Genomic DNA, 16,110 nt, shown 5'->3' with positions numbered 1-16,110 from the left:
ACTAGGGAATTTGTAATGTATATAAAGGGCACATTATATTCTATATTTTAAAGAGTATCAGGGTAGCTAATAAAGTTTTATATTTTGAAAGATAAATTCATGCACCTTTGGGAAGTATAGTTCTCCAAGATGTACCATACTCTACTTTTTCACATGAGATAGCATTCTTATTTTTTATCCCTGAAATATAACTGTGCAGATAATGTTTTTTAAAAAGAAGTTAAATGTACCATCTTTTCCTGAAACTTTTAATTCAAATGCATGACTTGCTATAGTTGTTTGTTAAAACAGTAGTAGCATAGTAAAGGAATATAAAGACTAAAATATGGCATATAGTAAAAAACAAATAAAATACAGTATAAAAGTGCTGTAGTTGGAATATCTAAGATCTTTAAAGTTTTGATGGATCATGTTTCATTAAAGTTAATTCAAAACTTTAGTCAGCATTGTAGGAGAACTTTTATTGATTTAATTGACTACTTTTAAGGTGGTATATCAAGTATCTCAAAGATTTTGCATGTAGTAATTAGACTGCTCAGAATCAATGTCATTGTCATCATGCGGAAATTTAAAGCATTATTTTCATCAATCTATAATGTGGAGGTAATTTAAAGACCAAATTAAATACACAGAAGCAGCTAGAAGTCCAGTAGGGGATAAAGACAATACTGCAAGTCGTGATAGGGAGTGAATTGTCTCTTTATTAAATGCTACATATTGGGTGTCAAGATTATTAATATCTGTTGAATACTGATCAGTTGCCACAAGCAGCAAGGACAATTTTTCCCGCAGTGTATCTCCCGTAATCTTCCGCTCCAACTTATGAAATAAGCATTTTAAACCGCTTTTGTAAATGATGAAATAGAATCTTAGACAAGGGGGCTGGGGATTTAGCTCAGCGGCAAAAGCGCCTGCCTGGCAAGCTCAAGGTCGTGAGTTCGGTTCCCGGTCCCGGAGAAAAACCAAACAACAACAAAAAAAAAGAATCTTAGACAAGTTATTCGGTGCCTCACAGCTGGTGGGGGTCCTATATCCAACCTTCAAATTATTCTTACTTGGAATAATAAGATGGCCTTATGAGCACCCTTCTTTGCTCAAATTTGGCACTTGGTCCGACCGTGTGTGGCCCCTCCACCGTCCTGTCATTTCGATCTGAATCTCACATTTCCTACAGTTGGTAACATTTATCCTTCCGGTGGGTTTCTTTCAGGAATTACAGTTTGAAAGGCTGACCCGAGAGCTGGAGGCTGAACGCCAAATCGTCGCCAGCCAACTGGAGCGATGCAAGCTTGGATCGGAGGCAGGCAGCATGAACAGCATCAGGTACTGGCACTCTGCTCCCTCCGTATTCTGGGCTTCGGTTGCCACTGAGAGGAAACTGTGGTGTTTATCTTCTCCTTTCAAACCCGGCCAGGGAATTGGAACGTTCAGTCAGATGTTGGGAAGACATCCTAACTGACCTGATTTAAGATGTTCAGAAGGTGTCTAGAATGGCCTGATTTGTACTTGAAACCCTTTTAACAAAATTAATGCCTGCCCTGAATGCAAATTATATAATTGTACACAAAAGGAAACTTTGCTTTTAGTCAGTTCGCTGGAAATCAGGAAATGCCAAGTCACATGCTCTCAGCTTGGTTCGTTTTCTTTTTTTAATTCCTGAATGATCCAGAGTTACAGGTTTCTGAAATAGAAGAGATAGACATTTTGGCTTAAAATGTATTACTTGATAATATATAATGAGAAGTTATTGGGCCAGGGATTTAGCTCAGTGGTTCAGCACCTGCCTGGCAAGCGTGACGTCCCAAGTTTGATTCCCGGTGCCCCACCCCCATGAAAAATTATAAATTATCTCTCAAATATCAACCACAGGTGCTGAAAATATGCGTGTTCCCCACATGTGAAAATACTTTGTCATTCGTGGTTGAAAACAATTATTGAGACTATGAAATGTAAGAGAAAAAAACAACTCTTTGGTCACTTGACCACAAAATCAATTATCTGCCAAGGACCGTGTTTCATGTATAAGAACCCAAGAGTGTGTGGCTATTTGTGTGAAAGCAACATAAATGAAGTTTTGTAAAGTTTAATTTTTATTGCTCACAAACATAATTTCCACTTGTCCTCCTTGATGCTGTCTTTTTTTTCTTTTTTTTTGCACTGCACATTTTTAAGGTGGTTTCTTAGATAAGGAAACAGTAGCGATGGTGGAACATGCGCTCTGGTGTTGCAGGGACTTAGCCAAATAGCAATCTATTTCTCACTCATGAACTAGGCTAATGCAGGAAGGCTCATTCTGTGGTAAGGAATGTGCCATCCCCTGAGCTCTCATCCTCAATAGCATGGTCAGTTGTGTCAGTGCACTCACCATGCCCCAGTGAGGACCGGTCCCATGGTCTGTCCTAGATGGAGGTGTGGCAGGGGTCTTGGTCCTGGGCTCTGTAGACACCCTGCTGTGGAAGCTGAAAGATGAGTTTGATCGACTCTAGTACTTGCTGCCACAGAAGAATTAAGATGTGTAGTGACATGAGTGTTTGAATATTGTTCTCTTCTTGATGGAATGTGATAGAAATCTTCATACCCTGTGCTGTTAGACTGGGTTAGCAGCATGGACAGTACACCATCGCCCATGACCAGGTATATATAGGATGTGTGGAAGCATACGTGCTTCTACAACCAGATATCTAGTGTACATAGAGCTGCAAATAGATACACTGCCCTCTCTTAAACTCATCACAGACTTATCTAAACATGCAGATTAGCCAAAGCAGGATGGATAAGAAGAAGGAAAGTGAATTGTATCCACTTTAAATTAGATTGAGAAGTTAAGTGGTTGAAGGTGAGCCTAAAGTAGGGGGAGAATATTAAGGATGTGTTTGCTTCACTACACATGGTTGTGTGTATCTAAAGATCTTTTGGTTAAAGCTGAACACCTCCTAAGAGGCCAGCACTCAGATGTTAGAAGTCCTTGTGAACCACTGAACTGATGTCTGCCTTGATTTCAAGCCTGGTGTTATAGCATCAATCTATTTATCATTAGTATTCATGTTTCTGATCTTTCTTCTGGAGTGATAGTTTTGCACACTGTCCATCTTTTAACCTGTTGCACTCACCCAGCACCTCCAGGAGCAGGTCTAGGGGACCATGCTGTAGTCTTTGCCTCATTTCTCAGCTGCCAGTTGGACCGGAAATGGTACCTACCCAAGAGTAACTCATCCAATGACTGCTCTAGGGGATGGTGGCATAGTTCCTTGTGTGCTACTGGAGGACTCTAGTGATGGAAAGCAGCCCAACAGCAAGAGACCAGAAGGGATTTAGTTCACTTTAGTTTGTTTAGTTTTCATTGAGACTGGCTGCATCTTGTCTGTTGTGTCCGTGAAGTTACTTTTTCACTTCTTAAACGTTTTCCTCTTCCTTCATGTGATTTGGTTTATCTTGAGTATATTTCTTCTCGAAGATCCAAAGTGAAGTGACTTCAACAAAACATACCATTGAAATACCAATTTAGGTGAAAATATGATCCTATGGCAATTGTATTTTGTGTTTTTGTATTTTAAAGATAAAAAACTAACAAAACAAAAATGAAGACAAAATCAAAACAACACAATAACAACAAAAATGATGCATGACCTCAAAACAAAATGATAGAAATTTACAATGGTTGCTACATTACATGCTGTTACCTTTCACAAAGTTGCTCAGCCCACCAGACATAAGAATGTAAGATTGATCAAACAATCAAAGACAGTAACAAATAATTAAAAAAATATATTAGAAATGATGCAGAGCTTCACCATTCAAGATGGTAGGAGTTCAATGATGGTTCTTATGCTGCGTGTTGTTTTCAGATCAGTCATTCTGATTACCAGATTCAAGTGTGCAAACTTGGTCAGGAAAAAACAAAATTTTAAGCATCGACTGTTCCTTTCAATAAACCACAGACATCAGCAATACACCTACTCCAGCTATCCTTGTATATACATATAAATTTTGTTTTTCATTTTAAAAAGAGGAAAAACAAAATAACAAAAACAAATATGTAAACAAAATGGCACAAAGAACAATAAAAATGATACAGAATTTCAAAACATGGTGATAGGATATAAGCAATGGTTGTTATATTACATATTATCTTTAATATCATACATCTCTTGCTAACAGACCATGATACAATCTGAACAAATCTGTTAAATATGAATGAAATAACTGTGAGTGGAGATGAAACTATTTCCCCTTACCACGTATGATATCAGTTTTCAGCAAGCTTGACAATTTTGCTTTTTTAGAATCTCCATAATGTAAAAAGCTGCGTCCATGTAACGTGAAGTGTGACTAAAATATCTGGGAAAATATTGAATTTTTTAAATTAATTATAGAAAAAGACACATTTCCTTTAATGTCCCCCAGATTAATCCTTTTTCCTTTAAATACACTCAATGCAACATTTTTGCCACTTTCTCAATTAGCTCTGGTAGTCCTCCTTCTAGTTTTTATGAGGTATGTCCAAAAATATGCTGCCGAATACCATCCGGCAGAGAAACTCATGCTCGTAGAGCCATAGCAGCGTGTCCTCATTCACCTTAGTCACCAGATCTGGCTCTTTGTGACTTCTGGCTTTTCTACAAAGTCAAAATGATCATAAAAGGTAAACTTTTTAAATTGATTTTAAAAGGACATCTAGGCAGGCAGGACAAAGTAAGACCCTTATGAAAGAGGATTTCCAGAAACGCTTTGATAAATGGATAAGAACTATGGGATATATGCTAGAAACATGAGAGAGGATTTTGAGAGTGATTAATGACTATGTGTCTTTTGCTTTAATAAATTTCTTAATATTCACTATAGTTTTTATCACACCCCATATAGCCAGTTAATTGATATTATTGATTTTCACTACAGAAACTGCTATTTCACTTAGAGCAAAACCCATACATAGCCTCCACTCGTTTTTGTCATAACCTACATGTGCTTTCACCTTCAGAGGTACACCTTTAGAAAACCAAGTCTTCTTCAAAGGTAAGAGACTAACCTAGGTAGAAAAACAAAAGCAAGAGTTTGCAAAAATAGCATATAAAGAATATTTTAAAAAGAGGACAATTAAAGATGTGTGTGATGATTTATATGTTGATTCATGCTGCCTAGAGATACCAGAGAGTGGGAGGGAGAGTTTCTTAGAAGAATTGCAATCAAATAATATTTTCAGATATTTTTATATAATAAGCAGCATAACATACAGTTCTAGTGGATGTTCATCTGCCTTCATTGCTGATAGGAGACTGTTTCATCTGATTGTATTCCCTTTTTTCTGGTAGTCACATCAACATTCAAACTTACTAGAAAAAAAGTTATTACTGTGCATGTATATGAGCCACCTTACTAGGACCCTGGCAAATAGTAAAAACTCTGGGAATAACAAGAACAATGTAAATTGGGGGAAGGTGCTTCTGGAGCTATATACTGTTGCAGCAGATCAAACTCCACACCCAGCTATCTAGATTATAAGTAGTGGCAAATAGGAGCATTGAGATCTCTTAAACACATTAAAGACATTTTGAACATTCAAATGCATATGGTAGTTTCCAGAATTAATGAATGGTTGTCTCAGTCTTCTCAGTTATCCAGAAAGGAGTTCTTGGGGCTTTTTACTGGAGTTGGGAATCCCACCTTGCCCTGTATTTCTTTCTTATGTTTACTTTTCTCACCCAGAACCTGTTTTCAAACCAAACCTTTCCAAGCTTCTGGGTTCATCATCCTTCCTGTGTCTACAGTGTTTGCTGCCATCTCTTCCCCCTGGTTCTCAGGAATCATCCTGACCTGAGACAGGAATATTACATGGATAATATCAGAGGCCATGGTCAAGTCCCTCTCTATGTAGGACCCTGACAGATTCCCTCTTGGTAATCTACTGGTAACCTCTGGTCAGCATGTTGACCTGGCTTTTGTTCACCCCAGTGCCCATCCCTCCAATCCTGGAGCTGGAGTGACAGCTGCCAAGCCATCCACTCGTCTCTCAGGTCAAGGATCTACATTACTCTTGCAGGTCCCAAGGTCCAGAGTCCTGCCAAAGGCTATACCTTCTCTTGCTCTTTAATAACCCTTAACAGCATCCCAGTATCCTTCTGCTTGCAGTCATCCACTTACATCCTTTGCACAGCCTGAGTTTGACCTGCATGCTGTACAACCCTGTGAGGGGCACTCCCTCACTCCTGCAATTTCATGAATGTGCTATGCTTTCCTGTCTCAGAACCGATGAACGTGTCCTACGTCTATCACTGCGTTATCCCTTCCTCTGGCTCCAGGCATTCAGCCCAGGGTTTATCCATCTGAAGGTCTTGGTTAGAACAACGTGGGTCAAGTGTCCCCCCTTTGGGGGTCGTTGGAACATAATAACGTGCTAAAGATAAGTTCGGACTAACACGTTCCTTCTCTGTATCCCAACTCCATATTGTACGTATTCCTTCTTCATAGTCCAACATATTCCATGTAAAAGTTCCCGTTGCTTCATGTCCCAACCTCTGGTCCCAACCTCCGGTCCCAACCTCTGGTCAAAGAATATGAGGAACATCTCAAGTGCTACTGAAAGTTTTAGGGCATCCAAATAGTTGACTATTCAAATTACTGATTTCTGTGATCAGCAGGGACATACTGCAGAGCTGATGAGTTCACATCACAGCTGGACCTATCTTTGGGCTGCTTCTGAGGGAAAACTAACTCTTGGAAGATTGATGTTTCTGATGGTGGTAATGACAGTGATGATGTAATAGTATTTATGACAAGATTCTTTCTATGAGGTACTACTCTTCTGCGAAGTTTACATGTCACCTCATTTTGTACTTATGGAGATGTTTCATATAAGTGTCATCATCGTTTCCACTTTGTTAATGAGGAATCCAAAGGAGGCAGGAAAAATGGGTTCCATTACTATGCGTCACATGAGGGGTATGGCTGCCTTTATCATGTGAAACAAGGTGGCAACTGGAGGGAACAGTGGCCTCAGACCCAGTGTAAGATGGACTCTCTCTGCTGCTGGGTTACTAGAGGTTTCAGGGCTTAGCTGAGGAAGCTCATCTAACAGGCCCAGCTCTGGGCATCAGGAGGGAACTTGACCATAAATTGTCTAGCAGTGAAGACAGGAATCCTCACCCAAGGGCAGCAGAGAGGGCAATCACAGCAGGCGTTGGGGTAGCAGGTGGCAACCCTGATTACATGCTCCCTGCCTCTGCGTGCCCTGGAGCCACACTTGGAAAGTCTGTGTGAAGGTCTCAAGAGACAGAAAGATGGGAAACAGGCATCAGAGTGCCCAGATTCGCAGTGATCTGACCCTGGTGACTTCTCCTGGGATGACTGACACCTCGGGTTACAGAAGATACAGCAGTAGCCATTTGTTGGAGGACTGCTGCTTGAGTCCTGGGTTAGATGCATGTTGCATGAAGGAAAAAGCAAAAAATAGGTATTAGACTGAAATGAATTGAGTAATGGAGGTATTTATTTTCTCCATTGATATGAACTCTGAGGGTGAACTCTGAAGGTTCTTCTGGAGTCTCAAAAGATATCATACCCCTAGTCAACCTCTCTGGGAGTCCTTGGGATTTCACTGAGAGCTGTAAGCAAATGGCCCCGTCTCTAAGAATTGCATCCAACCCATGAGTATGCAGAGAGGCAAAGGGAGGGAAAGTCTTACTTCTCTCATTTTCTCTTCATACACACATGTACACAAACAAAAGGATACAAACATACATGTCTCCATAGATGTACTAATATATATGCAATCATTATATAACTTGTTTATTAATTGCATTTATTATTATTACATGAATATTAATGAAATGAATTGTTAATAAACATACATGAAAACCATTTCCTAGATGTCTTCTCATGGTCAACTGTGGCCCTGGGAGATTTTGAAAATCCCAGATTCCTCCATAATGATTATACACATTGATGAATCCAGTTATGAATTTGATAGAAAGGAGGAGACAGAGTTAGGATAGATCTGAAAGCTCCCAAGCTTGTTTCTCCCAAGCTGTGTTAGACCTTGTCTTGGTTACTTTTCTCTCATTGCTGAGACAAGATACCCAATGCCCAAAATTAAAAAAGAAAAGCTTTATTTAGCTCACAATTTCTGGAGGTTTCAGTCCATACTCAGCTGGCTCCAAAGCAGAGTGGCACATGGCAGAGGACAACCATTCATGGTGGCACAAGAGAGCAAAAGCAACAACAGCAAAAGAGGGAAGTGGCAGCAAGCAGCCTCTTTCTCTTCCCTACATATGCAAACTGTCCGCCCCAGGAGGGATGTAGCACTCACACCCATGAATCAATCATAAATTCTAAAGCCTGCCCCATGACTGCATGAGGATTTGGGCAGACATTCAGATACAAACCATAACAGACTTCACAGCCATTTGAGAGGAAAATGCAATTTCTAACGTGATGTACATAAGGAAAGAGATTTGAGGTGGTAAGTTACTTAACCCAAGTCACACAGATAGTAAATGCATAACTAGGGTCTAAACCTGCGTTGCAGATACCAGACTCCTTGCACTTCCACTGTAAGGTCCAGTTTGATTTTACTCCGGTATTTCTGACTCTTGCCTGGCACTGTATTTATCTTATGTTACATTTCTCACAGCCACAGTATTAACATTATCTGTTTATATGGTTTTATCTTCCCCTGGAGGGAAGAGCAGTGGCTTGGATGTATTCATGTCCAGAACAGTGGCTTGGACATATTCAGTCATGTAGTCTTTGCACCAAATAGTCATGACCATGCAACTGTTGCTCAATAAATGCTTACTAAATTGACCTGATAAATAATGAGTGTAGTTTCAGAAATGCAGTCTTGGGCTTTGTATCACTTATCCATTACATACCTCTGAAATTCACCAAGCTTGCTTGGATTTTTGGCAAATATCTCCTCCTTTTCTCATTATTTTCATAGTTTCTGTGGTTTATTTGCAAATCAGCGTTGACATGTGCTGTTCCTGGACAGCAGCATATCACCTTACTAAAAAAATGTTCTTTACAATTTTTAGATCTGCCAGTTTCCTTCACTCTTGGCTCATTCAAGGATTCCAGATTTGGACATATCTTCAGTTTCCCACTCTTTCTCAGCCTGGTTCCAAAGACTGGGAGCAGGCAGAAAAGTGATAACTGCCTGAAGTAGGAAGAATTCTAAGGTGTTCACCAAGTTTACTGTCATGACTTGGTATTGACACACATGTAACACTAGGGATGGGAATATGTTTGTGTTTTTTTTGGTTTTTTTTGGTTTTTCTCCGGTACCGGGAAGGGATGGGAATATGAAGGGATCTTGTTCCTGCAATTAATTTATGATATTGAACTGACAGCCACCAAATACAACAGAAGTTCAGTAGTATAAATGAAAGGAATTATATTCAACCTAGAAACTGGATGGAATTAGAATGGAATTATTTCCTAGAATACCCCCAAAATGGAAGCAGCCCTACAAAAATTTTCCTGATAGGCTTACAAAACCGTGAGCAAGGAACCTGATCAACCATGCCTTTTATAAAACCTATGAAACATGATGTTAACTTAAACAGTGAGTTGCTGCATTTCTGGTAGTTGGTTATGCAATGATACAAAATTAATATAATGCCTTTTATTGATATATATATGACTAAATTATAAAGCTTTTTGAGAAAATAAATTTTATTGTGTGATATATTTTCCATTAAAAATTAGTACATATAAGCCTATTTTATTTTTCTTTATATGTACATGCCTTAAGGCTCAACATGGCTTAAGACTCAGAAACTAATCTGAGGCCTTGATTCTAAGAAGTGCAGGTATTTGAGTGTTGAATGGACTGAAGTTTTACTGTACAATAAAGATAAGTAGCTAAGGTAATCATCTTTAGTCTCCTCATTTTTATAGTAGAAGTACCCAAGACTCTAGATAGAGAATATATATAATTTAGATCTAAAATGTCCCCCAAATGTCTCATGTGTTCAGAGGCAGGGCCTAGTTCTAAGAGGCAGTTTACTGGGAGCTCAATTTAGGAGGGCAGATTCTTGTCCCTGGTTCCTTTCTGTCTCTGCTTCATGGCTGCATCGGGTGAACATCATTCCTCCACCACTCACGTCCACCATGAGTGTCTGCCTTTGAGCCAGCCGACCATGGACTGAACCTCCTAAAGCCAGGAATCCAAATAAGCTTCTCCTTCTGTACATTGTAGGTGTCCTTTCTTCCCCTATAGCCACAGGAAAGCTGAATAATACACAGTATTTGTGAAGGAGCGTAAGTCAAGTAATCACATACTTTATGTCAGAATGAAATTTTTACAAGTATGATCAGTGAATTCTGTGAAGGAAGTAAGCTACACATAAATATAATTGTTTTCAAAGTAGGGCATTTGTATATCTTTTATAATCCTGCAAAATGTGATATTTAAACAAATAGTTACATTTCTTCTTTTTAAATAAAGATAATACATTTGCCAAAATATTTCATTTTGAAAACTGGGCATTTTACATATTGGAATAATTGCTTTTTAACTTTTTTCAAATCAATTTTTTTCTTACAATATGGATATTTTTATAAATACCCATATTACCAAACAGAGACATTTAGTAAAAATCACTTATATCCATAGTATTTAAATGTATACCACAGAATTTACCCACTTTCTAGACAGGAAAAAATACAATTCCCAAGCTTTGGACCATTTTTTAGAATTTTACTTTTTCACTAAACACAGTTTTCATTTTTAAATTAAGAAGACAGTTCTTGTGCTTGTCTGCTCTATGCTGCTGTAGTAGAATACCAAGACTTGATAATTTACAAAAACAGGAATGTATTTCTCACAGTTCTGGAGGCTGGGAAGTCTGCAATGGAGGTGCTGGTATCTGGTGAGGGGTAGCACAGAGTATTAGGCAGAAAGAAGGTGAAAGTTCTGTTCACAGTGCGGTCAGTCCATTTAGGAGGGAAGAATTCTCCTAGCTAAAACACCTCCCTGTAAGCTCCATTTACAACTTAGGAGGTCTTGTGGGGACAAAACCATTCAAATCATACCAATCACCATGCTCGGAAATAATCACATCTCAAAGAGATAAAGTATCACTCTTCCAACAAAGTGAGCTGTGTATAGTGTCATTAGCTTGATAGGATCTTACAAGATAAATGAATCTGATACTGGAAAAATAAAATGACAGTGGAGGGAGAGGGAGAGAAGAAGGAAATTAAAGTGTGTTATGTACATGTACCAATCCCCTGTAATGAATGTAATCATCATATACTGCAAATATGTGCTAATACAGGTCAAAAAAATTAAATGAAAATAAAAGCAAAGTCAGGATCATTAGTTACTAAAGTGATAGTACAAATTAATACTCTAGTAGTCATTTCCAAAACATTTTAGAATGCGTGCTCCATTCTAAAAAGAAAGAGAAAACAGGATTGTGGACATAGTTTGGGGATATTTTTCTGCATTGTTAATTTTGTTTAAAAAGAGAATTGTTCTCTCCCTCCCTCCCTCTCCCCCCTCTTCTCCCTCTCCCCCTCCCCCTCTATCTCCCTCCCTCTGTCCCTCTCCCCCTCCCCGTCCCCATCTCTCTTCCTCTCCCTCTCTCTTCCTCTTTTGCCACGGCAGAACCTCCCTTATTTCCCCTGTGTTCGTTTATGAATTAATGTTCTTCTCTTCACCCTTCTAGTACCCTCTTTCATGCTGGGTTGTTTTTTTTTTTTTTTTCCAATTTCCTCCCTTCTTATAGCTTCCCTTTGAAGGCTGAGATTATCTTTTAGAATTTTCTGTTATACTGTTTCCTTTTTTCTACATAAATCAGGAGACGTAGTCTCAAATACTTCCTGGGCCCTCAAGATTCATCCCCATGCTTGCCAGCACATCAAATTTCTGCTCAGGCTTTCACTCAAATCTTCCCCATCTGGAAATAGCAGGCGCACTTACAGCTGTTGCTCGGCTCACAGGGCAGCACTTACTCATCTAATCTCTATTCCCCTAGTCCTCAGCCCTCCGAGCTTCTCTCGTGTAGCCTACCACCCAGCACATCTACCCGGAGCCCTCACTCCATGCTCCCCAGATTCTTTGAGCTCTTAATCCTGAAACAAATTTACAACCTGGATTAAAGCTGCTGCCTCACCCTCCCCTACATGAACACTTAGGAGTGGGTGCCTGGACTTCCTCGATTCCCCCCACTGGTCTGTAAGTAAATCCTGCTGGGCAGGCATTTGCCTGTATGCCAAGAGCAGCAGCCAGCGCACATTAGTTGTGCAATGAATGCCAAATGAGTAGGTCGAGGAACAAATACATAGCACTTTCATTACTGTGATGTCACAGTGCTGTTATTTTGGCAAAATCACCATTCTTTTTAACCGATCAATATTTCCATTTTTCAGAATACAGAATATAGAATATATACCTATTTTTTTCTTTATATGACATACTTACTTCTAATATTGTCATTGTACAATGACATTTTAGTCAGTAACACCCTACATATGTAACGGTAGCAATGCATGTATAACCAGGTGGTGAATCACCTAGAGATGTTGTAGTTGCCTTAGTTTGGTAAGTACACGCTATGTTACTTGTGTAACAACAAATTGCCAATTAACACACTTCTCACAATATTTCCTTGTTATTCAGTAATGTATGTATATATATGTATTATATATATATGTGTTTCTAAAATATATTAATATGGTATACATATATATTGCTTATTGTATGTAGTACCTAAGATATATTATTCTGACGTAGCCAGATAACAATATTACATAATACTTCATTTCAATATTAGTTCCAGTTAGTTTTTCTGAAAGTATCTATTTGTTCAAAAGATAACCTGAGTTTTACAGCCACTTGGTTTGATGTCCTGTGTATGTGAACTTATTCAGGTCTAGTCTCGTCCTTTAACTTTGATATGAAGAATGATAATAGTTTTCACAACTGTAATAATAGTAAGGATTTTAATAAGAATCAATGACAGAATTTATTGAATAATTTCCATAGGCCAGGCATAACACTAAGTACTTTCCATAAGCATGGCTGTATTTACCCTATGAGTTAAGTCTTAATTTTTCATTTATCAGTGTGAACATTGAGACAGAGAAGAAATTCATTTCCCAGAAGTCCAAGACATTGGTTATTGAAGTCGGGCCTCTTCCCTGTCCCAGCACGTGTGTTAAAATGCGACGCCACAACTGTGCCCCCTGTCCTTGTCTATGTTCTTGAATTACGCTGCGAGCAGCCGTCTGACTGTCTCCAGTGCATTTTCACCCTGGAGCTGCAAATGTTTTTGAGCAGGTAGTCTGCTCTTGCCATTTTCCATTCACTCCAGTGTTTATAGCTCTTTGAGATTCTCTATCTGAAAATGTTTCTGATATTTCTATCCTACAAATAAAATAACAAAGTTAATGTTATCATTACTATTAAATGCATCCATGGTAATTGTTCAGTACTCACTGGCAAATTTCCAAATCTCTTTCAAGTTATCCATTGCTTATTAATAATTCTACTAACATATATGTACAAAATACAAGTTGCTGTAGTAAGCACATTGTTCTGAATGACTGTACATAATGAGTAATTATGTGTCCTAAGAATTTTATGTGGCTTCTTAAAAGTTTACAACCTTAGGCCTTACAGTTATTTGGCATACTTCTTATAGGAGCAACAAACTGACCAGATGAAATGGAAGAAAGCTCAAATCAATCAACATCTTTCAATCAGTTTTGAAGTTTAGCTTCCTTTCAAACATCACTTGAGGGGCTGGGGATTTAGCTCAGTGGCATAGCGCCTGCCTGGCAAGCACAAGGTCGTGAGTTCGGTTCCCAGTACTGGAGGGGGGGAAAAAAAATCACTTGAAAAAAATAATACATTTACATCTGCAAATAATCAATATATCATTTTGTTTATAGACGTTGCCTTGTAAAGCAGATGTTTTAGTAAAACAAACTACCGAATACTGAAATTTAACATTCTGATTAGTAGAGAACTGAAAATTTAATTATTCTAGATGGTTCTTATATTTTCACCTATCATTGTAGCAGTTTTCCTTCTCATAGATGTGAAAGAGATTTTTGTGGTTCCATAAATTATAATTAAATTTCAACATTGTTTTTCTGTGGCTTGGAAAATATTGTGAGAGTTTTTTTGTGGGGGGTACTGGAACTTGAACTCACAACCTTGCACTTGCCAGGTAGGCACTGTACCACTGAGCTATATCCCTGGCCCTTGAAAATGTTTTTACTTTCTCTGAACTTCACTTTTTATGTCCAAATCATGCTGTCCCATCATTGTACAAAGATTAGATTGGAAACATAAGTAAAGCATCCCACATACATATTATTCCTAGCAAGTCAGATATATTTTTCCTTCTTGCAAATATATACAAAATCTTTACATTGCAGTCCATCTCCTGACTTTTTCTAAAACACTTTATAAAATGGATCTTCACTACAGGCTAAAAATATGTGTCAGGACAGCACTGTTTGCCTCCTTCCAATATAGAGCGGACAACCACAAGGAAATTGACCAGATGAAATGGAAGAAAGCTCAAATCAATTTCCCTTCCACAGGGAGCAACTCAGTAAGTCTCTGGATCCACTGCTGGGGCTGAAGATGGGCTCTGTGATTCTGTGTGATCACAGAAGAGGAGCACTGTCCAGGGATAACACACGTGCGGCAGGCAGTAGACAGTTACTTGAGACCTAGAAGCCAGCGATGCTTTGAACAGATGTAATTCAAACAGAAAATAGCAAGAGATCACTGACCAAAAGATGCAGGTGTGTTCTACTCCCTGGTATGCGTAAATATGCAGATATGATGAGAAGAAGTCTCTGCTGATGAGGGCATTTGTGTGTCCCTCACATCCATCCTGCCTTCCTTTAGATGCTGTGAGTCCAAAATACTTCGTCGTTATGTGTTTTTATTTGTTTACATTTTTATGAAATTATAAATGACTGGAAACCAGTGATATTGCTTGCCTCTAACAAAATAACAGTGAGTGTTTCACTACTTCAGGGGAAACAGCTTCGATCAGTCAACACTGGGATGACTCCAGCTTGCTGAACAGGGTGCGGGTCGTTATCCCCCATGTTCAAATATTAGACCGAGAACGAAGCATGTGTGTATCAGCACGTTGCAGTGTGAGGCAGTTTTGGTCTTGGCATCGTCAATGTAAGATGTGACTTGAGAGTGAATCATTTAGGTTTTTGGCCTCAGTTTTCCTCACCCATAAAACAGCAAACAGTGAATATTAGGCTTTTCCAGTTCTTCACTCTGACATTCTCTATTTCATTCAAATTTCCTATAACAGAAAATGAATCCCATCTGAATATTTTAACATGAGGACATTGCCCAAACTTGAGTAGCGGATTGACATGATGAAGTCATGTGAGTAGGTACCTCAGAGGAAGGAAGATTGGGCATCATTGTATTTATTATATGGTACAATAGGACCCTCCCATTAAGTCAAGGCATAGGCTTTGCATTTTGGAAACACAGCTGAGAAGTGGTTTTTGTTTGTTATTTTAAAGAGAGATGCCTCCAATACTGTGTTTGCTACTGTCTTAAGTGAAAATAGGGTCCTGATATAGTTTCATGCCGAGAGGTCACTTGGGATGGGCCTTTTAAGAATAAAAGCTGGTTGTTTAAAACAGAATATGCTTGTGAAGTACTTTTGAGGGTTCTTTCATGCTAGTAAATACTCTATATGCCACAAACATGACTGTGACTTGGCTCCTGGGTTTACTAACAAACAGAGAGAGAGAGAGACGTACAAACAGAGCATGACAGAATATTTTGCTGGCAAGACCATAGGAGGAGGTGCCAGGAAGGGTTGTGTAAAGTGTGTGAAACATCAGAAAGAAATGGTGTTAAGAATTACGAGCAGTGGAAGACTGAAGCAGGAAGATTACAAGTTCAAGCCCTAACCTGGGCAACTTATCCACGCTTAGAGAGCTCCTGGATCAAAGAAAATAGTAAAAAAGGGATGGGGATGTATCCTGGTTGGAAAGCCCTGAAGGTGGGGAGATTGCAGAGCAGGCAATAGACATTAACAAGGGTGAGTGGAAGCCATGGAGGGTGGTGGGAAGCAGACTGGGTTAGAGATGCTGCTCTCGCCTGAAAGA

At 39.0% G+C, this 16,110-nt stretch overlaps 1 protein-coding gene across 1 annotated transcript in view; it reads left to right on the top strand.

Annotated features, from left to right (window-relative positions):
* LOC106148683 (catenin delta-2-like) overlaps window positions 1–16,110 on the top strand; it is a gene marked incomplete at its 3' end in the record, with an annotated part of 357,080 nt that overhangs the window by 171,734 nt on the left and 169,236 nt on the right. The window contains 1 exon segment of the mRNA XM_013515023.1: window positions 1,211–1,323. Coding sequence (XP_013370477.1) covers window positions 1,211–1,323 — 113 coding nt within the window.

The sequence above is a fragment of the Chinchilla lanigera genome, unplaced genomic scaffold (genome assembly GCF_000276665.1).
Source record: "Chinchilla lanigera isolate Chin_1 unplaced genomic scaffold, ChiLan1.0 scaffold00025, whole genome shotgun sequence".
Classification (NCBI taxonomy): domain Eukaryota; kingdom Metazoa; phylum Chordata; class Mammalia; order Rodentia; family Chinchillidae; genus Chinchilla; species Chinchilla lanigera.
Note: the sequence above shows the minus strand (reverse complement) of the source record. Positions and strands in the feature narration are given on the sequence as shown.